Raw genomic sequence first — 24,543 nt, forward strand, 5'->3', positions numbered from 1 at the left:
TGTAAATTTTATGCATGGCAACATTCCATCTTTTTGGAAAGTCTATCAAGATGGCGATTCAAAATCTTAAAAATACATCTGTCAGGATACCAGGTCATCTGTACAGTTTTTTTCATGGTCACACTATTACATTTATATTGGCTTCACATCAAGCACTGAGCCATTCAAAAACTTTTTTTTTTTATTATGTGAAGCCGTTCATCCGGATGTATGCTTTGTGCTATTGTGTCGAAAGGTCAAAAATCCTCATCTTCAGCTATCGAGCGTGCGGCTTTTGTGATTGCTCTAAACTGACTGGGATATAGGAAGGTTGATAATTCTCTTCATCTTGACTAAAGCTCCAGTGTGAGAAAAAAAAGCCTCAACGTGTGTTGCTGCAATCCTCATGCTTCCATGTTACTTTGGTGACATGTTAGTTTTGCACCCCACAAATTTGGGAATTATAGACAAAAAAAAATCAACCTTGCAACTATCAAACAATAACCACCACTTCACATATTTTTGTTTGTTTGGTCTCATGTCACCGATCATTTGGTACTCACATCTGATAAATCTTCTTTCCAGTGCTACCTAATCAGTTTTCTCTATGTTTACAATTTTTTCTAATATATTTGTTTACTGTGTCTTAGAGAAAGAGAGCGAGAAAAAGAGAGAGTGGGAGAGAGAAGATACTTTCAAGAAGTGAAATCTTTGAGTATGATTAATCTTAGACACAAAAGCGAGTTCTGAGTAAGTACACTGCATTCACGAAAACTACTTTTAAGATGTGGAGAGCACAAAAAAGTTGGGAGTTTGCTGGTGTAGTGTATTATTTTTATTTTACATTTTCTTAATTGATTTATGCAATAATATTGAAACAGGCACTACCTAATGACTTGCAGATTTTCTTACATGAAGTGAAATATTAGTTATTACAATAGTAATTACATGCGGTTTGTGCAGGGCATTTTGGTGTTATTACTGCTGGTCGTTTAACAATTGCCGGACCTACCAAACTATAGTTGTACTTTTAACCACAAGAGGGCAGCATGTTTGACTTTTGAAGCATATTGGGTCTCATGCAATAATAAATGCATAGATACAGTATGTTCTTACTCTGCGTACAAGTTGGGCATGCGCACAATATCACCATCAAATTCGAGACATGTACATACATAATCCGCAACACGAGGTTTATATTCATAAGAGATGGCCCCAAAACATTAATAACTTACTTTATTTGTCTTTATCATAATTTCAATAGATTTGTATCATTGGAACGCAGAAAGTGACAAGATATGTTCATCATTCTTTATTAAATCAATTCTTAAATTAGAGCAAGTGTCACAAAACACTGCACACGATGTTAAAATATGTTGTAATGAATAAATAACGCAGCAAAGAGAGGCATTTATAGTCAATAAAATTCCTGAAATTTATGTCGGTTGTGACTTTTGTATGAGAGTTTAACAGCAAAAGAGGAGAATTATACTGATGGAAACAAGTTAATAGTGGAAACAGGTTTCATCTGAATTTAGTTCAGTAGACATGAACTGTGTAAATTGTATGTGCAAATTGATGTTCCACTCTCTGTATATATATGTGTGTGTATATATATATACACAAGAGTTTGAATGTGATCCATTGTGATCACTTTGAGTGTCCGGTTGTCCATAATGTGCTATACAAAATGGATACTTTATAATTGTCAACCGTTTGTTCAATCATTAACAATGAATCATCAAAGCCTATAGAAATGTCATGATCTGGTCACAATTTCTGAATGATGCATGTGTGAATTTATCAAAATGTATAGCATGTGTCATTGTCCAATCAAAAACTTTGAACCTTGGATCAGTTGGGGCCACTGCCGTGTTGGCCCCACCTTCTTGGACGCCCCTGCTTGACACCATAACAGTATTAAGTTAATGACGCACAAATTAATGTACAAACACATTGATGAATCACAGATTTGTATGTCAAAGATGTAGACTTGAAACCATAGTCTTATGATCCGAGTTCATAAAGTTAGACAGCAAAGCTACATCTTTCTTTTCCCTGTTTAAGAAATGACGGTGAAATATGTTTAGAGTTTTCATGTGGACCAACTTAAGTTTATGACATGAAACAAAGACAACATCAAGTATGGGAAGCGCCCAAGAACGGCTAGCAGACATCATCATTATTTGTCCTGTGAAAAATGTCATATCCCTGGATACAGTCTGTGTTTGCGTATGTGGTTGAATGAGTCGGAGGTGATGACATGATGACACTTTGTCATTTTCAGATAGCATCAAGCAATGTGAGAATTTCCATGATGGAAAGAGGAAGTACAACTATTGTAAGAATTAAATGGTCAATGGTCTTTCACTTGTGTAGCGCATTTCCACCAATTAATGCTGTTAAAGTGCTTCACCTGCTGATGACAAACCATCAGGAGCAACTGTGGGTTCAGTGTCTTCCTCAAGGATACCTCGACGTGGTCACAGTGGCCAGGGATTGATCCCACAACCTCATGGTTGTGAAACGACTTCTCTACCAATGAGCCATACCAAACCAATTGCAAATATTAGCTTTAAAAATCCACTATATATATATATATATATATATATATATATATATATATATATATATATATATATATATATATATATATATATATATATATATATATATATATATATATATATATATATATATATATATATATATATATATATATATTATACGGTCACTTGCGTTCTGTACTGGACTCGAGATGCGTTCAACGACCAATCACACAGTTGGACATCTGAACAACTCATTTGCATTCAATGGATCAAACAGCTATAAACTACACATCGCTAAACAAAGCGGGCATTCTAAGACGGTGCTCCATTACTAATAGTGATTGTTTCAGCCAAAGTATATGCATGTTTTTTTATTAGTATTTTCATGAACAAAGTTTGGAAAAAATAAATAAATGCTTGCACTTGTCGGTACTGTATTTCATTCGGTGAATTATTCACTGCAACTTAAAACATTATGAATGCGCATTTGCTCTTGATGTATAAAAAAAAAGTTTTACAAAGAAATGGTTATTGTCAACATATGAGTGAATGTGAAGTGTAGTGAATTTTTAACAGTTATCCTCTTTTCCAGGCAAACAGAGAGGATAACTGTTCTGGCAGACTGTAATTAACTTCATAGGGGAACCAAACAGGTAAAACCTAACTAAAGGATCCCTTTTTCCTCGGTAAAGTTACTTGGGGATACAAAAATGTTGACCAAATAAATGTTATGGCACTTCCATTTGTATGGTAATGCATTGAAAATAAAAGTGTGCTGCATACTATTCAGAATTTATGGGATTTTGTCTATAACGATGTGATTAAAGACTGTATGAAGTTATCAAAAGAATAGAAGAATAACCAATGTGGTTTGTGGATAAACGTGAGCAGCAGTGGGCAGCGTCCTTGACCAAATCTATCCTCATTCCTTTTCTATGTGACGGTACTTGTGATTTCCCACTTGGTGGATAACACTGAAGATGTGCAATTTGCCATTGAATCATGATTATTTAATTTTTGCCTTAAATTGCTTGATTTGTCTTTAACTAAAAAAAAAGGCAAGGAACAAAGTGAGGCCAATCGGGAGTAGACAGGGTGGCATAACTGAAAGTGTATGCATTGAGCTCCTGTTTTGTTTTCATCTCCACGGCAACCACACTGCATGAATCAGCAACGCACTGAAAACTGAATGAGCAATGCAAATGATCACGATTCCTGGAGGGGTTGCACAAACGCACACAGACACGTTTCATCACTCCACTGAAAATCACACCGAGCTCTTGATGTCACTCTGTTATGAATCAAATGAATCATGGCCCACAGCAGGTCGACATCATCTTCTCCTGCCAGTAATGGGAGTGACGGATTGTTGACAAATATAAAAGTATGTGACCTACTCATGCCAAAACCACAATGATTTTGAAACCACAGTTTTATCATATTTTGAAGTGCAAGTAGGAATAAACGGAAATACAGTACGAATTAATATCCCAGACTTCTCTTTAAAATATTGGATTTCATATCATGTTTTCACAGGACTATGGTGCAGTGGTCACCATACTTAGGTGCAGTATTTGGTTAAGTGGATTAAGTCGATGTGAATTTACAATTTGAGTGTGGAGGGAGGTGTTCAAGCAAACGTGGTTATTATTTGGCGAGTGACCGAGCATACCAATACCCAGAGATAACGCAACGCCAAGGACAGTTTGATTCACAACGCGTTCATCTCAAGGAGTTTCCCTTGTTTCTCTCAAACAGCGCCAGCCACAACCCATTCTCCTCTATTGCCCTGAGATGCCCAGGGAGCCCGATTCACAACTCACGTTATGTTTCCACTCACGTACCCTGCTCTCCGGTAGATGTGAATGTTGACCCTGTCATTCATCACACTGTTGTTGGTTCAGAGAGATCTATAAAACTCTACATGCTTTTTTTTTCATAGTGCATGAGGCTCCACTTTTATTCGAGAAATGCTGACTTGTTACAGCAAGAAAAAAACTAATGCAGAACTAAAACCATTAAGTAGAGCTTTGCCTAGTGTTAAAATATATCTAAGAAGCAAGAATACATGACCCTTTTACACTGTAGTGTGACTTTTGAAGCGTTTTAGTTTCATTATCAGCAACAAAGAGCCGTAAAGGAATTTGTAAATCATCCATAAACTTGTTAATTTGTGTTTTATTTTTAAAGTCAAAACTTTCCCTTCCTTCCTCTGTAACCCTACCATTACTGCGATGCTACTGTATGTTTTATTGCTCTCAGCATAAACACAAGAACCGACTATCCCATTCTGAGAAAATGACAACTCATTCGCTTGTGAATGACCTCTGACACCATTATGATTGATGGCATACCAAATGTAACTGCTACGCTGCTCTTTTTCATTTGGTCCACAGCATTGGTTTTAAAGTATGTTTTTTTTTTCTTTTCAGTTTCTTTTTGGAACATGTCACCCATGAAAAGTGAGGGAACACACTCTATATATACTGTACATGGCAACATTATAGTAGTTGTTAGTAGTTCACACTCACGCAAACTACGTGCTCTGCTTTACACAATACCCAAATAGTGCTGAGTGCTGAAACGGAACATCATGGTGAGAGTGAAAGAAACCTCAGCCGCATGTAGAGGGGCGGAGTCTGTTCGAGTGGGTGTGTGAGAGTTTAAAACCCCATGCAGTACATTCCTGGATTGTCACATTTAGTTGTCTCAGCAAGTAGTAGTAGAGAGAAAAGTTCCTAAAAGTTCTTGTGAGGATACGAAGCAGACTCTTCACAGAGAAAGTAAGACTTTTTTTTTTTCTTTTTCCTTCACTGATCTTTTTCATGGCTTGATGAGAACTGTAAATAAGAGTTTCCTTTCCCATAAAAGAGAGGGAAGCCTTTTGACCCTTGCACGTTGACAGTGGGGTTCCCCTTGAGAAAAGGCACAGAGAGAAATGGACAGCTTTAGTACTTCTGCATAAGGTTCAGGCAAATAAGGAAAGAGCCATCCTGTTGTAGATTGTATGTAAAGAAATGAGTGTGAAGCTGAACCTTTTGTGATCACAAGCTAAATGAATGTAATTAGCTCTCCTCACCTATTAGTTGACAAATAAGAGGCCTTCACATCCTACAAAAATCAGATGACGCTGGTTGGGTTGTTATAATTTGTCAGATGATTACTGTTAAGTTTAATATGTGGGCAGCTGACCTTTTGCATGGTACCTAATAGGCTGCACATGACTTGCCTGAATAAGACGGATGCGGAACCTCACTCTGCGACTGGCATTTTATCTTTTGTTTATTTTTATTTTTTTATGGTGGGAGGGGGTTCGGGATTTGTTAGATGAACAAAGAGAACAACATGAATACACATACAAGGCCTGTGTGTAGCTCTTGCCGTTTAGGGACAACAAAAAAAGAACTTGAGTTGTAGGCGCTTATCTCAGGGGCCAGTTGGCATTCCAGTTGTGGTGCCATGCCAACATAAACTCGCTGGGAAGAGATGGAGGGGCCTCATGCAAACAACGTGAAGGAACAACTGACTCGCATTACATTGATGAGCTGAGAAACACAAATTAATTTCACGCTAATTAATCACATTTTATGCTTTCAGAGGTTGGTCCTAATTCCATGTTTTGGGGTCTCACAAGGTTTATGCCGTGATCCCTCAAATTACTCCCAAGCCAAAAGAAAGACAATGACTAGTCAAACATGTCATTCATGGTGTCATTTTTACTGTAATGGGATAATGTTGATATCCATTTTTATCAAAATACTTTCTTTCAAGTATGCTCATAAGATGACATGCGACCATTTTAACTAAGAACTGAACACCTAAATTTTATATTGTCCACGCGCTTGCATGCAATGTTTTGTACATTAAAAACAAAAGAGTAAGGGCAGAACACATCACTGAATGGAATAAGTTTATATTTACTGCAGTACATCTCACAGAATCGCATGACTTACCAAAGTATCTTTTCGCAAATTTCATATAGGGAGGACAGGGGTGTTAAAAGGAAAGTTTTTGCCGTGAGGAAAGCAGTAGGTGCATACTCTGAGGGCTCAATTTTGGTAGCTGGAGCATCTGCGCTGTGGCACAAATGTCGGCAGACCCTGATATTTGTATCAGCACAAGGCTTTGCACATGCATAGATCTTTGCCAATCTGACAGACTGATCCCTGCCAAGCTTGGCAGAGTGTCTTGAAGATGCACCTGGTGGAGTGACAATTTGATGATAGAATCATTCTAAACTTTGCGGCTGGTACAGAGTAGAGATCTGGTCGAACCCAATTGATTTTATTCCAAAATCTTTAAACAGGGATCACAACTTCTTTGAATCAATATTTTGATTTGTAAATCCTTCCACTGAACGGCCCTGCTATGGGTGGAGGGGTGTAGATATAAATTTCACAAACAATCAGGGGTCGGCTCCAAGAACCCATTCCACGGCGCAGGTGTTACTCTAAATCGTTAGGTTACAATTGTTTAACAATTAAGAATAATGTATTATTATGTTTAGCTAAAAATAAATGACAAGCACGGAAGCCAGCAAGGTCATCGAGGATGGCTGCAGTTATGACTGGATATCAAATTGCAATACTGTCCACACAGTTGGCAAACCCCATTGTCTCTATCACAATGTTTATGAATGTTTATGCCAAATATTTGCTGGATTTGGCCACAACCATTTGAGCTAAATGTCATCTGATCAAGCGATGAACTCAGGAAGTCACCGTTAAAAGTGACTGATTTCCCCCACACACATGCACAGAATGTGAGTGGGAGAGCGTCCACACACAAAGCAGCTACGCACTTTGTGCACTTGAACATATCTTGAAGGGTGGCTGTGACTGCAGAAACCACACCCTATCTTGTGCGCAGCTGTTCTCTGCCCTTTGAACTGGGGTGCATAACTTCACCATCACTGACTTTCCACAACACCACAGTCTTGAACCAGTTTGATGCAACTGCTAATATTTAACAACTAACAGGACATTAACTCGTGTACATGAATATTTGTGAACCTTCTCTCAGGTCACCCAAGGAGGAATGCAAAAAAGCATTTTTTTTTCCCATTCCTTGCAGAAATGTGTTTGCACAATCACTGCTTCACAACTATCACATGTGCAAAATATTTTGGAACGCTTACATACAGTATTTCAACATTTTTAGGGACTGTTCTGTATCTTCTTCCCAAAGCCAAAAGAATTTCATCAATGAAAGAAATGAATATGATTTGAAAGGATTTTATTCTGTAGGTCTTTGAGGTATAGGCCGTCGCTTGGAAAATTGCGAGTGTGCATGTCCCTTAATTAGCATAAAGCTATTGACTAGGATTCGGGTTGTAACCCTGGAACAGTGACCGTTGTAAACTATGGCAACTTTAATGGGAGATTTTAAAGTTTGAAATGCGGAATAACTAGAAGGGTGTGTGGGGAATGTTTTAGTGAAAATTCAATTGTAGTAAAAACTAGAATAATGATGTCATAAACCAAACACTCAATTGTTTACATAAAACTGTTGCAATTTTCCTTGGGTGTTATTTCTGCCCGTTACTCTTAATGGGTGTTTTACTGGAGCCAACAGACTCCACTGGTGCTTTAACATTTTTACTAATCTCGATTTATTGTTGTGCATGGAGGCCAGCATAGCTTTCATGATGAGATGAAAGAAAATTAAGATGTGATAAAGTACATGAAAGAACTATTTGAAAATGCCATCCCTCCTTTTGACCTTTGTTTTCGTAAGCAACTAAACACAATGTCTTTTCACTTTTTTTTTTATATTTCTGACCCTGTGTTACTGCTGAGAGTAAAAAAGAAAGACAGGCAGACCTATCTGTAACAAATGAACAAATTGTGCTTTGTACTTTGGTTCTTCGCAAAGTGGTGGGGACGTCACACTGTGAGAAATGTCTTTTGATGTGTGCATCTACACTAACGAGGCATATTTACACATGCATATTGGGCAATCTAGCTGTTTCTAAAATAGTTACTGTACATACATGCGCCCAACTTGCTTGGATCGATCCCAAAAGGCTCAGGTTGTGGAACTGAGGAATGTTATGATTGTGGAAGCAAAGGAGAAAGATTGTTGATTTGCGAGGATAAGATGGAGTCTATTCATATGTTAATGTGAGTGGATAATGTGGACTTCAACATAATGGCACAAAGGAAAAATTGGGTTGTTTTTCTTCTCTGGCTCTGAAAATGTGAAGTATAGTTTGTTAACTCAAAGATAACGGGGCCCTATTTTCGTACCCAGCACAAGTCAAGCACAAAGCGCTGTCTAACTGTGTGCATGGGTGGAGTTTTCTTCCTTTTGGTAAGTTGCTCGACTTTGCACAGGTGGAATTAGGCGTATTATGTGGTCATATTTATGAATGGAATCAGAATTGGTCTGCCTGTGCCTCCATTAAATTCACCAAATTTGCGTTACTTCACCTGCGTCACTCTTTAAACCTGGTTTTACTGAGTATAAAATTTAGTCTACTTTTTGGAACCAAATTTTCAAATGCTGCACGGTAAGCACGCCCAGTGAGGTGCACCCTGTCCACCAAATTCAACACCACTCTAAGATAGATGCATGCCAAAATGGAGATGTGCCTGTTTTTACACCAAACACAGTGTACTTTCAGTGACTAAATTGTTAGGTGGCTAGGCATGGCTAGGCAGCTCCATGCATTGGACTGCCGGGAGAGAAGAACACGACCCCAAACACGGTAGACGGGGCTTGCAGCTGCACCAAAATTAAAATTGGGCCCAATGTGATATTTTGAAATTTATAATGTAGCGTCGTCGGGAGGCTGAAACACTCCCAGCATGCTTTGCAATATTTGTGATAGGAATGGCATGTGAGAAACATGTTTTGTGTTAATTGTATTTCTTTTATTCGTGTTTTCGTTGTTTTATAGCTTGCCAGTATGCTTTTCAGTTGATGATGCGTGATAGTTTTGGGTTTTGATGCAACACCGTGACCGTACATATTGTGGTGACTATTGACTTGCTGACATCGGCATTGTGTGAGGAAGCGACTATAAGCCTATCCGTTTGCTTACGTGTAATAAAGTTGCCAGAATGTTCAACTGCCCCGTGAGTGTTACAATATTTTATTGACAATGCGTAATGAAATTACAGAAAATTTCTGGGAAAACAGGAGCAATATGTTTGATCTGCTCATATTTCACTTTTTGTTGTATGGGTTCTACAGGACTTATATTCTGATTATTATCTGGCTTGATAAATAAATTATCATGATGTTCTTTAAAGGATGCCGGGTGAGAGGCTGATAGTAAGACGCACATCTGATGTGGGGCGCTTTCCTGGTGCAGCCCCGCCCACCAGGGTGGAGTTGTCCATTCACATGGAAGGGGAAAAAAAAACAGAGGACAGTGCTTGCCGCCGCTGGTTTAGGAAAATGTGTCCATGCTGCTGTCAATGCCAGAATAACACCACCTATGATGTCACGGATAAAGTGGAACTGGTAAGCCCTCCCGCCCCGATTCCAGAAATTGATGGGACAAAGCCAGAAAATGGAGACGCAAAGGAAATGCAAGGTAATGTACCTTAACCTTTGGGGTCTGTGATGGATGGTAAAATTGCAATAATGGTCAACCGGTTCATTTCTTTTCCACCCTTCTTCCGCAGTCATGAAGTTGTCTGTGTGCTCTGTTGACCTGTTGAGCTCCAAAACGGGAACGAACAGACGGGAACACCACACTGACCTGTACCACACAGAAGAGCTGGTCATCCGCAGAGGACAGACGTTCCAAATAGAGCTAGAGCTCAACAGGCCGTTTAGTTCAGACACTGACAAGCTGCATCTTGAGCTCAGAACAGGTATGAGTCAACAGTGTGAGCTCTCTAACAATCTCCACGGCAACACCTATGTACTACAACTAGTACTAATCATACGAACAATATCGCATGCGCGGCATTCATCGCCTCTAAAATGCATATTCCAACATAGTTATAGGCTAGGTGAGGTCTTATATTATTATTGTATTTTGTTATAAACACCACATTACATCATCCTTTTCCATCTATGCCTTTATTCCGCATCCTCGTGTCTTCCCCTCTGTTCATCAACTTTCTCTTGTTATTATTACGCTTTCTCTGTTACATGGCAACTCCATTCTCGTCATCCTTCTACCAATACACTCTCTAAAGCAGGGGTCTTCAATCCTGTTCCTCGAGGGCTGGTGTTTTGCTTCTTTTCCATCGCTCCCTGCTGCAACACACCTGATTCAAATGATCAGGATGGTTATCTAACTTCTGAAGATCTTCGTAACCATCCTGATCATTTGAATCAGGTGTGTTGCAGCAGGGAGAGATGGAAAACAAGCACAACATCAGCCCACGAGGAACAGCATTGAGGATCCCTGCACTATAAAGTACAAATCATCGACGTCTGATCGCTTTAACTTTCTTTCCAAATCCTCTAACCTTGGATGTCCTTCTGATGCGCTTATTTTTAATTACATCCAATCTGGTCACTCCTAAAGAGAGTTTGAGGATTTGGCAGACAACTCTGCGGTTTTCCGGCAAACAGACGGCACTTACTTTTACACGACCCCAGCTGGGAATTTTGTGTCTGAAGGTAGACTAAACTTTACACATGTTTGAATCAGGTGTAAGTTTTAAGGCATTGTTTTGGTGACTCTCATCATGTTGCAGGCAGACAGATTCTGAGCTACGTGGGCATGTGTGGTGGATGTCACTGTATTTCATTCATAAATATTACAACAGCTTTATTATTATTATCATTTTTACAATACTTTTAAAATCTCCCCCCAAGGCTGAAGCACAGCAAAGTAGGTCACACACAAACCGAAACAATCAGAGTGGAAGGCACTGTGCAAGGACACACTTTGCCGCGATGATTTGTGATCACCCAGGACAACTTGATATGAACTGTCCATGGAAGTTGCCTAGCAGTTCCTTATAAACATACTTTGCATACTTGCTCCCACATGGACTCCAGAAAATAAGTTTGTGCTTCCACCATTTCAAGGGACGCGCCTCTCACAAACGGATTTTATACATAAATGAGCTAAATTGTACAATTTATCCGCGGCGCAAATCGGCTGTGTTAACGCCTACATCGGAGCAAACCACCCATTTCTAACTGTGTGCATCTGCGAAAATGTCAAAATACACCTGCCAATGCGCATATTTATGCCACACCATGCGCCAGACTTGTGCTGAACATGAAAATTGAGCCCTAAGAATTTAAAGTCCTCCACCTTCACTATATCTCCCTGTAGCCTCAATATTCCCTCTGCACTCCCCTCATTCATGGACATATGTTCTAACTTAATCGAATCCTCAGTCTTATTCTTTCCAGCGCATGCCTCATTTATAAATGTTCCTCAATCTGCTCCATATTTTCACTGGAGATCATGATAATGTTATGGTATGATCATGTTATCTGCGAACATCACGTCCGTGAGGTTTCTAGTCAAACCTTGTTTGTTAGCGTATTCATCACTATTGCAAAATAGAAGGGACTCAGAGCTGATCCCTGATGCATTCCCACATCCACCTTAAACTCACACCGACATCGCAAGTCATCACAGTACAACTGTTCTCCTGTACTATTCAAACATACTTCACTGCCTCTCCATACTTGCATTTCCACTATTCATCTCCAAGTACCCTGTTAAAGGTCACTGAGCACTCACTTTCGGTATTTTCTCAAAAATGTGAATTATTTTCAAATATTTTTTTCTGCTCCTTATTTATAGTATCTGTCGTGCAACACAGTTAAATTTGTGGATTCTGGTTGAATTAATAGATTTGGATCTCGCAATGAGTAAATATGTCCATTTGTGAGATAAGAGTTCACCAATGTTGGATGAAAGGCGTGGTTCACCTACCGTTGAAGCGATGATGCCACGACTGGGGCATTTTTCCCCCTCTCGTTTACATTCTGCAAATATGCTGCAAACAAAGAGGTTGCATGTGTGGTGGTCTTAGAGTATCAAATTAAATATTCTACATTGGATATTATGAAAAAAAATGTGACATAATCATGGCTCAGTGATAAAGTGATCATCTCACATCCGAGAGGTCGTGGGCTCAATCCCCATCCCTGTGACCATGTTGAAGTGTCCTTGAGCATGATACTTAACTCCTAGTTGCTCCCGATGCTGTGTAATCAGTACGCGTATGAGGAGTCAGTATGAAGCGCCATGGTGGTGAAAAAGCGCTGTACAAGTGAAAGCTCGTTTGCCAAAAACATTCGTTTGAAATATCAAATAGCCAACAATGTAAATCTGACACAGCTTCTACAATGTATAATTTTACACCAAACAAGTCAGTGGCTGCCAAAACAAAAGGGAAGCACTAGAAGTATAAACAATACAACACAATACGATTTTATTTATATAGCGCATTTCACAACAGATGGAGCTGTAACAAAGCGCTTACCATATGCCGTCATATAAATTAGCAGGTAATCAGAACATAAATTAAAACACATTTACAAAAGATGCCAGAATAAAAACAGAACAGCAATAGTCTCACGTTGAATCGAAAGCTAAATAATAAAACGGGTTTTAACAGCCATGGTGACATCACTTCGTTTGGATCCCACCCAGAGTCTTAACCGTTTCCAGACCTCAGGATAGCAGACTCCTCCCTCTGCTATCCTACAATGATCAGCTCTACCCTCTGAAATAACATCTATTGCATCACAAGAGAAACATGAGAAAATTCACACCCATCTCTGCTGTGCAGTTTTGAACAAAGCCTCATTAGAGTAACTTTCACTGTCTCATCTGCTGAGAAAGGACTTTGCCACGCTGTAGTTTCTCAACTCATTATCTGGGTGAAACTGAAGTAAAGATTTTTTGGACAAAGATGAAGCAATATGAATAAAGGAGACTTGTTCGTATTGATTTTTCTTGTCAGTAATGTTCAGCGTTGTGAGAGGAAGGGTGTTTGGCTCTTGTGTGGAATCAGATGAAGAACAATGGAATCTTGATCAATTCCATTTTCACATTACCAAATAACAAGTAAAGTAGTCCAGTAGCGTATCACAGAGCAAATAACTTTGAAGAAAGGATCATATCTAACAAAAGTGCTATTTATTGATTGCCATTCACGACATGAGTGATGATATAACAAAATGTTATCTTTTTAGAGGCAAGTCTTCTTGTAATCCATAATGGCTTGCATTGCACTTGCGAATCGTGTTTCAGTGGAATTTTCAACCTAGAAATTGTGTTTACTCACCCACTAATGGAGTACAAAGAGCTACTGTGGTTTGAGCAAGTTTACTCTGTGTCCGGCATGTCTTTGCAAGGTAGTGATTTGGACTGCTACTGTTGTCTCGGTAAATCAAGAGTTCCCGCGTTAGCCGGAAGAAAATAACACATTATTATAATGTTGTGTAATTCTTATTTTAAACCCTACACATTTGATTTTTAAATGTTCTGTACAAAAGAGTAAATATAATCATTAATATTTTATTCAATCCAATTTAGATTATTATTATATAACACATAATTATATAATAATTCAAAACTATTATTTTCATGTTAAGTAATTTATGGAAAGCCATGAAAAATGTGCATTCTGTGGAATTCAATTTCCGACTGAAAATGAAATTCTTTCCAAGAGTTCAGAAAAGTAGATAAAAATCTCAAGCTGAATTTATGTCGAAAATTGGATGACCTCCAGATAAACTCTAAATCAAATACATTACATTTGTAATTTCTATGGAACTACTGATGTTTGTTTTACCAGTCCCTTGCAATCTTGGGGAGAAAGAAGAAAAAAATATGAAATAAGACACCTTAGCATATAAACTTGTCAATCACTATTTGTTTTAACTGTATTTTTCTGTGTATAATTGCTGAAAACCTGAGCAACTGCAATTCATCATTGATGTTGTAATGATTTTAGAAATCTGTTTTAACTTTTTTTTGTTTTTGTTTTTACTCATAGGTCCATTACCACTGGTGTCCAAAGGCACCCATGTGATCATCCCACTGGTTGATACCTTGGACAGTAAACGATGGGGTGCTAAGATTGAAGAACAGAATAAAAGCAAGGTTACGTTATCTGTCAACTCCACAGCCAATGCTGTGATTGGTCTTTATGGTCTGACGGTCACAACTAGCCCCCTGAAAAATGAAACTGCAAATACTTACACCTCCAGCAAGAACATCATCATGCTTTTCAACCCCTGGTGTGCAGGTAAGATGGCAAACGTTTTGTGGTAAGAGGGGAACAATTGTTTTCATTTTGTTCCCTTGTCTGACTGGAAGAGTTTCGAAAACACCGCCATGCAAGTGCACCCAGTTCTACAGCCGGTGACAACCTGTCCTCTACCCTACTGAACTGTATTTCCTCTTTCTTTAATAAACCTCCTCCACCCAATTCTGGCACATCTGCTGAATTGACCTTCACACAAACTTTCACCTCACAGCCCTGCCCTCCTCCCAATCCTCTGTGTGATTCTCCTCCAACTGAGATATTCAATAAGGAGTGAACAGCAAGAATCACAGCTGCCAGATAAAGTTCTCTTGCAAGATTTGAAGAGTAGACTCTTGCTTTACTCCACCCCTCACCCTCCTCAACACCCCCCCCCTCCCACAATCACACAACTTCCCCTCTTTCTCTTAGCTGTCCCTCATGACTGAAAGCTCTTCCTTCCACTTTTTCCCATAAACATCTTTATTTTACTGTGTATGCTTGCCTATCTTTGCTGTGTTTCCTGCCCATTGTAGTAACAAGAAAAGATAGAGATGGGATATAAAAAAAAAAAATGCCACATGTGCAGAACCGACACCCAACTCTGTCCCAGCAACACTGGGGCCCGTGTTTGTGAACCATTTCCTAGCCCTATTTGAAATTCTCCCATTTTCGGTGAAAAAAAGATCACATTCTTTCGTGATTTAGTCACTCAAGAGGTGAATAGACCAGGGTTGTTGGGCCTCTTTCACGGAAAGGGAGGAAGTAAAAACTAACTTAAACCCAAGGACAAACTAATGTGGATGAGAAAAAACAATAACTACTACTACTACTAATAATAATAATAATAATAATTATTATTATTATTATTATTATTACGATAAACATCATCATCATCATCAGTGATTACGAGGATTTATAATCACAATGCTCAAAGAAATGCTGTAACTAATTTAAACGGTGGTCTCTTTCAGAGGACACAGTATTCCTGGATGATGAAGAGGAGAGGAAGGAGTACGTGTTGAATGACACTGGAAGAATTTATTATGGAACCGAGAAGCAAATTGGAGCTCGCACGTGGAATTTTGGTCAAGTGGGTACCCGCTGGATAGTGCAAAATCCTAATCACTGTTTGTTTTTCTTTTTTTCCAAACGGGCAAATCATGTGAAAATAGTAACGACAACGATCCTGTCTGTTTTGTACCATTCTCATCTTGTTTGTGTCAGTGGCACACATTTTTGGTGGAAGGGGTAGATTGGGTGGGTTGAACTCCAAGAGAAGGAAATATTGCTTTCATGGATGGGTTGAGCTTCATGGTTTAGATGAATTAATTATCTTCAACGTGTTTTAGCGACTAGTCACTGCTGGTGTCGTGGTTTGCCTGACTTGTATGTGGGCAGCGTGGGATCAGTTCCCCCTCAGTGACAGTGTCTATGTCTGCCCTGTGACTGGCTGGCAAAAGCCACACATGTACCTAATCCATCAAAAAATTGATAAAGATAATAATGCTCCATCTTGAATGTTTAGCGATGTCAGCCTCAGCCAATGTAGTTGCAGTGGTATTGATTTACATTGACATATATTTGAAAACTGAACAGACCATTTTTATCGAACAAAAAAAAACAAGAAAGAAAGCAAAAGACAATTCTTGACATGTAACACTTTCACAGATTTAAAAACTTGCATAGGATGCAAAAGGTATTGATTGTATTTTTCACTCTGTGTTTATCAACACACTGCCGTCATCAGTGTGAAAGATTCTATTGGCGTTTCACCAATGATTTAAATATCAATATAAAATATGACAAAAAAATATTCGATATGTCCCTTTGCTGCAGTTTCAAGAGGGAATCTTAGAAGCATGTTTGTTCGTTCTGGAGAAGAGCGGCATGCCTCCATCTGGTCGAGGGGATCCTGTTAATGTTGTCAGGGTCATATCAGCCATGGTAAGTGATTTGACATGCATTTATAGTGGAAATATTGTAAATATTGTTTTATTTTGTAGGCAAACTTTCACAACTATCATTGGAAATCTCTGAGCTCTCACTGTGTTCCATGCCGATCAGCATGGGACACTTGAAGTGTATATGGGTATTTATGGGAGTATATGAATTTGATATATTTTCTCCAGATAAATGCCCAAGACGATTATGGGGTTCTAATTGGAAATTGGTCTGGGAATTACTCTGATGGAGTGGCTCCTGCTGCATGGAGCAGCAGTGTTGAGATTCTGCGAAAGTACCACGCCTCCAATGGAATGCCTGTCTCGTATGGGCAATGTTGGGTCTTCTCAGGAGTCACAACATCAGGTGAGTGTGTGAGCAAATAGGAAGGAAAGTGTGAAGGCATATTTCATGAATGATGAGGACAGGATTGACTACAGCGCTGCCAGAGTTGTTGTTTACCAAGTAGAGTTACAAAGGGGCAGTTTTCTTTCCCAATAGATTTTGGTTACATTCCAGAAACATTTCCATGCGAAATCCAGCAAAGGAATCTTAAAATAATAGTCCTATTGTACAAAAAGTGTTAAACTATAGTTTAGAAAATATCTAGGCAGGTGTTGGAGAAATGCATCATGGTTGCAGTACATGTTGCATCCACAGACTTGTGGGAAGTGTGCTGGGTGTGCATGTAACCCACACAGCGCATCAAAATTTATTCTAGGATGCGCCAGCTTATAGATGTGCTTGTTTAAAGTGCCTGTATCATTCAAAATCAACATTTAGAATTTTCTAGCCATGTCACAATGCTAATGGTTCACCAAAAACATCCCCAAAGTGTTGTTTTTCACCATTCCCCCATCTCTGAGAAATCCTGCTCATTCCTGCTCTCTAAGCAACAGCTCCGCCCAAACTCAAGAAAACCACTGGGAAATCAATCTTATATGAATCCATCTGGACAAATAGGAGATCGGTGGTTTGCATTCAATTGCTCTTCCTCAAGAACCTTGATGTTTATCACTCAAACTGAATTTTTATTGAGAACATTTGATTTATATTTGTAAAATTTAATGTAAAATATACACAGTTGAATTTTCAGTGAGGAATTTAAATGAATTCAGATTCAGATTTTCAAATTAAACAATGGAAATTCAATTTCTGCAGTTGAGATTCAGTTTTTCAATGCACTTATTCAAGTTTAGCGATTCAAATTAAAATCAAAATCATTCGTCTTCAGTTTCTTGTGTTACATGGAGGCACGAGAGCAGTCAGGATTTGGGAGAGCTGACATGCTACCAAGGGAGGAGTTCTTCAGTGTGTAGGCTTTGCCTCAGGCTGTTGATTTATAATAAAATGTGAGATAAGCAACTGACGTTCAAATAAGTTCTAGTTCTGTTTTTATTTACCTTTTCGTGGGCAGCTTTGCTTTAGGATTATCCCATGAAAGGGGCGTGGCAGCCACACCGGAAGAGGTGGGATTTTAGTAAACCAGGCGGCTTGCTTCCAGAAAATTGCCAAAGCCATATTTCATAAGAAATTAGATCACCATTGTGCTAAAGGTAATATATGATCGTATAAAATAAATGGCTATTGTAAACTGCGAAGAGCTTGAAATAGCATAATACAATCCATTAAACACATAATTATAATTTAATGTTTTTTTCTTTTTTTATTTTAAGTTCTCTGTCATGTACTAACTTGCTGTGAATTTAGGGATGAAACCGCTTGTGTACACCAATAAAATGTGACAACATTTCAAACCATTAAGTATTATCTTCAAGTGGCTCATAATTTACAACAGTGATTTTGTCACCCTGCCACCCTGGTGACACATTTTCCCAAAAAGTGATTTCTATAGTGACCATTTTAGTGTTCTTGTTCAACTTTTACTGGAGACTATTGGAGCCTCTAAGACTCCCTGCTTGATGCATTCAGACTCCATGTCCGGACTGCAAGTGATTCAGCCAAATCTGATTTGAGTGTACTGCAGCTTAGTGTGCTGTATCTGCATGCATATGGCACATAATTAGATTCGCAAGAACCAAAGACCACAATTAGATTCTGCATTGCCTCATTCTTGCAGCAGTGTTGCCAACTTTTAATGACCTTGTTGCATAATATTGCGACGTTTTCAACCACTTCAATGACTTTTTTTTCTTTTTTATTGATGTGATTAACGGAAAATCGAGCCACCATGTGTGGTAGTATTGATGACTCTCACTCTGACAAACGTTCATAACATTTCGCATCTAATTACATCGCCATATAATTTCCATTTAGCGTTTACAACTTTCCTGAATTTTGTGACTTTACTACATAATCAACTTCAGGAATTTCAACAATCACAGTGTTCTCTCTGCTTGGCCTGTTTCATTTAATCAGGGTGTAAACCTTGCTGTACATGTGCATGCACATGATAGCCAGCTGACCTAAGCACTGACAGCCATAACTCATTTACACCCCCAAATACTTCACATTGACATTCCTGGCATACCTTCTACTTTGGGCCCTCATACAGCAACATGTGTCACTTTAATTTCACCAGCATATTAAAGTGCATTACAATCATGCAAATATCACCTTGGTAGAAATTTACACATTATTCTGAGAAAACTGCTCTCATAATTGAAATATGAAACCACCCCTTAAATTCTCGGCATGTTAACTACTAGATCACTCACTGTCTTTTTATTTGTTCTTGCAGTGCTCCGTTGTCTTGGCATACCTGCACGCAGCGTGACCAACTTCCAGTCCGCTCATGACACGGACGTGTCCCTCACTACAGATGTATATTTTGATGAGGATATGGAGCCAATCGACTACCTCAATAGTGATTCTGTCTGGTATGTTATGTAACATTCTGCTTCTGCTTGGCAAAATGGCCTGCTCCACCCCAGAGTCCATTTTATATTTAGATATGCAAAAGGATACTTCTCTTGTACTTGAGGCAGGCAGTTGTCATGCACCTCAATTATCTGTTCGTAGAGTTCATGAAAATGATCATCTCTCAAGAAGAAGGTAACTGGTCATGTTGCAAAATAGCCTAAACATTTCTGAGATAACTCAACATAATCTTGCCTGTATGAAATTCACAAGTTATATCATCCGCAAGAGGAGCTCTTGCGGTTTAACCTGCATAAACAAACTTTGCATTTGCCAATCTCATGCCAAACCCGAGTGAGTTAATTTCCTCTTTTGCTGACTCCTCTCTTTCCTTCAACTGCACGCTGAGAGTCCCTGACATGTCTGAAGAAGACTGATTTTCTTGAGCCCTGCTGCAGGTCGGGGTAAACAAAGTACATTTAAAAGGAACGGCAAGCAGACCTCCATGGGCAGATTATATAAAGTTGGCAAGGGAGATCATGAATCTGTGAAGAGGGCACTTGAAGACCTCGTTGGTCATGCCCCAAATGGAAGCTAAAAGTTATCTACAGTACAGATTGCATTTTTTAATTTATCATTTTTGTACTTCTGTTGTTATGGATATTGTAGGTGGAAGTGTCTAACTGTCTATTTGTTTTATGCAACTTCCAACAAAAACGCACATTCACAGTCACCCTGTGATTGACACATGCTCAGTCTCATTAACGCCATCTCCCTCAAAAGGTTAAGCATCCGAGAGCACAGAATAAAATTTCTATCAAACTTTTTGTTACGTAGGAATTTCCATGTATGGAATGATTGCTGGATGGCCAGGTCAGACTTGCCCCATGGTCACGGGGGCTGGCAAGCTGTTGATTCCACTCCCCAGGAGACGAGCCAGGGTACCTTCCGCTGTGGCCCCGCCTCTGTCACCGCCATCCGCTCTGGCCAAGTCTACCTCAAACATGACGCACCTTTTGTCTTTGCAGAGGTGGGCCAGTCTTCATTATGTCCTCACTTTCTTTAGACCTCATCAGCTCTATAAAAGACAAGTCGACCCTGATTTCTGATGGTTGGACTGTTACTCCTTTATTAGGTCAACAGTGACAAGATCTACTGGCAAAGGAATCTCGATGGTACATTCAGCCAAATCCACAGTGAGAAGAAGGCTGTTGGCCATTCTATTAGCACAAAAGCAGTTGGATCTGACGATCGAGCTGACATCACTCATTTGTACAAACATCAGGAAGGTACCGGTGCCTGTTTTATTTTTCTAATCATGCTATGCTCATGTAGCGGTGTCCGGTTGTAAATATTGCCTTACACTGTGTCATTATTCATTTTAATCGCCTGATTGATCCATATCAATATCACACTATAATCCCTTGACTCATTCTCTTGCCTTTTTTTCCAGGTTCAGAGGAGGAGCGTATCGCCGTAGAGACTGCCAGTCGTTTTGGCAGCAAGCCAGATGTTTACTCCACACCCATGGCAGAGGACGTGAGTGTGGAGGTGAAGATGGCGGGGGAGGGGCCCAGGATGGGAGCCGACGCCCATCTGTGCATCGTGGTGAAGAACCTGAGCTCTCAGCCCCGTAGAACTACACTACACAGTCAGGTGGCTGTCATGTACTACACTGGCGTTGTGAAGGGCACCATCAAGAAGGAGCAGTTACCAGTGGAGCTTTTGCCCAATGAAGGTTGGTTTTCACAAAATGGACCCTCAAAAGTCATATAGGGGGCTGTTGATCCATTGATTTTTTTCAGATATCAGCTTGATTTTCCCCACGCAAGAGATGTAAAGCATTGTCTAATCAGCCATACCAGCGGTACTCAAACCTGTTCCTCGAGGGCAGGTGTCCATCTTCCTGCCGCAACACAGCTGATTCAAATGATAATATAATCAGCAAGATCTGCAGAAGCTAGATAACGATCGAGATCATTTGAATCAGGCATGTCGTAGCAGGGCGAGATGGAAAACGGGCAGGACACCAGCCCTTGAGGAACAGGATTGAAGACGCCTGGTCTATACTCACATGACTTCCGTTTAGGCAGCGTGGGTTCAGTTACCATTCACTGATGGTGTGAATGTGAGTGTGTTTGCATGTATTCTTGTACTGTGATTGACTGGTGATCAGTTGAGGGTGTAGTCCACCTTTTGCCCAAAATCAATTGGGATAGGCTCCAGCCTCCAGCTCCCGGTGATCCTGAACAGGATGGATGGATGGATGAATTCCAGGGGTTCAGCAGTCATCATAAACATTGAAATAGATATTATGTAAGATTTTAAAGTGCAAAAAAGAATTACAATCCAAAACCCATCCTTTACAAAGTTAAGAATACATATACATTTAAATACTTATTTAGTGTGGTCGATTGTGCAAGAGTACCTGGTAAACTGCACAGTGAGTATATTATACTGTTGAAACTATCAAATCCACAGTGAGAATGTCACACCAAAGCCCGAAAGGAACCTGTCGCCAAGAGGATATAACATTAGTGTCACCGTGATCACGGTTTGAGTGTGTATATCTGAAAAAGGACATGCCTGTACAAATGTGCGGTCCTAGAAGGGGACGGGTAAGACCATTGTTCAAGTCCTGGCAGTGGCAACATCTTCAAGAACAATAAATAGTGCTGAAGGAAGCATGTGTGTGGTTGTAAATGTATGCATACATAATCTAGTTAGATTAATGTGAGCATTTTCTAAGTCGTTCCTCTATATCTTCACGCAGAAAAGACCATTGAGTGGGTTTTGCCCTATCAACAATACCAGAACCAGCTAGTGGATCAGGCAGCACTGATGCTGACATTGTCCGGGAGAGTCAATGAAACCAAGCAAGTGTTAGCCAACCAGACGTGCTTCAGGCTCCTGACACCTGATCTCAATATCACGGTGGCTTTTTTACTTCACTTCATCATCAAATCAGATTTTTTGCATACATCTATATAAATTCTGAATGTATGCTTGACAGCCTTTGGGGAAAGCTGTGGTTGGTAAGGAAATGGCCGCCAAGATCACGTTCACTAACCCACTGCCAAGAATGCTGAAGGATGTGATCTTCAGAGTGGAAGGACTGGGCCTGCAGAAAGGCCACGAAGTGTTTGTTGGGTAGGCCTCCTTATCTAGTTCAAACACATACTTCCTGTTATCGATTGTTTTACTCGATGGTTGACTTGTCACTCATATGTCTTAGTGATGTCAGCGGTCACTCCACCGTGACACTGACAGAACACTTCATCCCGACCCAACCAGGGTCCAGGAAATTGGTGGCATCCCTTGACTGCAAACAGCTGACACAAGTGCACGGAGTGGCTGACATCATTGTTCTAGAACAGTGAGAGGCAGCGAGCTGCATCACCTCTTGTTATATTCTTCACTGACGCCTATAAGATATGAAGTCCATATGACGTATTCTGTTCAAATATAACTAAAATTGCATTTTGTTCTGCAGCAAAATGTTTAAAAAACATGAAGAAATTTGAAATGGCATTTTTAGTTATAGATTTTTTTTGCTTTAAAAACACCCCACAGTGTTAGTGTTATTGAAAGCTAATAGCTAATAGCACACGTTATTTTTGTCATATCAGTATTTTTTTATGAAGGTCAAAAACATTTTTAGCACTGAAAAAAAAATCACTGAACAAACATGTTTCACAATTTATTTTGTACTGTGTGTAACTTACATAAGTATGTCAATAGTGTTGTCAGACAAAGTCAACCTCACAATGACTTTGACCTCTGCATAAAGGTATTATTAGGTTTGGGTGCATTGTAATTTCCCAGTTTACATTTTTTTTAATTACATCAATCACTTACACTGGTGGTTTATAGCATAAAAAACATGAGTCCCCTGTTAGTCAATTTCACAAAATAATATTCAAAAGGGGAAAATGCAGAAGTCTCATTAACGTGTCTACTACAGTACAATATAAAACTGTATTGTTGGAACAATTGTCTCTACCTATGTATTTTGTCTCCTCCATTGCTATATGTATGTTCACTTTTACACTAACGAATGAAGTAAGCACACTACTGTATCATGTTTAATGAGTGGAATATTAGGTAGCCCCATGAGAATGGAAAACACTGACCATTATTTTGCTCACCTGTTTCATTACAGTATAGTTAACCTCACAAAACTCACTTTAAAATGTGAAGCAAATTGTTTCAATACCTTGTATTTATTTTTTGTAATGCATTAAGATGATGATAAAACTATACCTGGACACTAAAAAGTTTAATTGAGTCTTTTTTCACTCATAATCCTGCAAAGTATTACTAGTAGTGGAGTTGAGAGAGGATAACACTAATGATAACTTGTACTTCTTGACATTTTGGAAAAGAAGAATTATTTTTTTAACTGGCCGTTCGTTAATTTCATTGCTTTTCTATAACAATGTGGCAGTGGCAACAAATGCAATTTGTGTCAAGGTGACAAATAAAAAAAAAGAATACAAATAAAAATTCAGAACATAGGGAAATGTGTTAAGTTGCCCTTAAATGTGTCTTGAGTATTTTGTTTTCTAAAAACCAATACAGGTTATTTCATGAGCTGATGATGTATCACTATCAGCCTGTCCGATAGGCAACATTAGATGGTTGAAAAATGTATCATTGCATAGAATCTAGAACAGCTCATCAATCGTCTTATTGTGCACATAATATTCACAATCTATCGTGGAGCAGATGCTTGAGAGACATTTAATTGAGAGTTTATAGTCCTACAACCTGCAGCAAATCAAAAGATGGCAGAAACTCATTACATCTCAATCTGTAAAGTAGTTCAACTGGGATTATTGCTATGCATAGTTTATAAAACAACGGTGACGTGATTTTTTTATTTTATTTCCTCAAATCAAAAACGGCCAAACCGATAGGAAACGCGCCACTGCCATCTAGTGGTAGAAACTGAAATTGGACACTTTATGGAGAGCGTCAACTTGAAAGACGTTCTGGTATCAAATTTAAAATCACTCACTAAAAATTAATTTTGGCTGATGGGGACTCAAAATTATTTAAAG

The 24,543-nt window shown here is 39.2% G+C and overlaps 1 protein-coding gene across 1 annotated transcript; it reads left to right on the plus strand.

Annotated features, from left to right (window-relative positions):
- Positions 1 to 5,229: 5,229 nt before the first annotated feature.
- Positions 5,230 to 23,743, plus strand: tgm1l1 (transglutaminase 1 like 1). The gene is made up of 14 exons (XM_088311947.1): positions 5,230 to 5,311; positions 9,785 to 10,071; positions 10,163 to 10,354; positions 14,468 to 14,719; positions 15,691 to 15,809; positions 16,556 to 16,663; positions 16,849 to 17,026; positions 19,362 to 19,500; positions 20,318 to 20,510; positions 20,616 to 20,769; positions 20,934 to 21,218; positions 22,254 to 22,414; positions 22,494 to 22,630; positions 22,716 to 23,743. Exons 2-14 carry the CDS (start codon positions 9,786 to 9,788, stop codon positions 22,858 to 22,860), a joined length of 2,349 nt encoding a protein of 782 aa, XP_088168073.1. The 5' UTR covers positions 5,230 to 5,311; position 9,785; the 3' UTR covers positions 22,861 to 23,743.
- Positions 23,744 to 24,543: the final 800 nt, after the last annotated feature.

Source organism: Idiotropiscis lumnitzeri, chromosome 12 (genome assembly GCF_059441095.1).
Source record: "Idiotropiscis lumnitzeri isolate Australia: NSW breed Sydney's pygmy pipehorse chromosome 12, RoL_Ilum_1.0, whole genome shotgun sequence".
NCBI lineage: Eukaryota > Metazoa > Chordata > Actinopteri > Syngnathiformes > Syngnathidae > Idiotropiscis > Idiotropiscis lumnitzeri.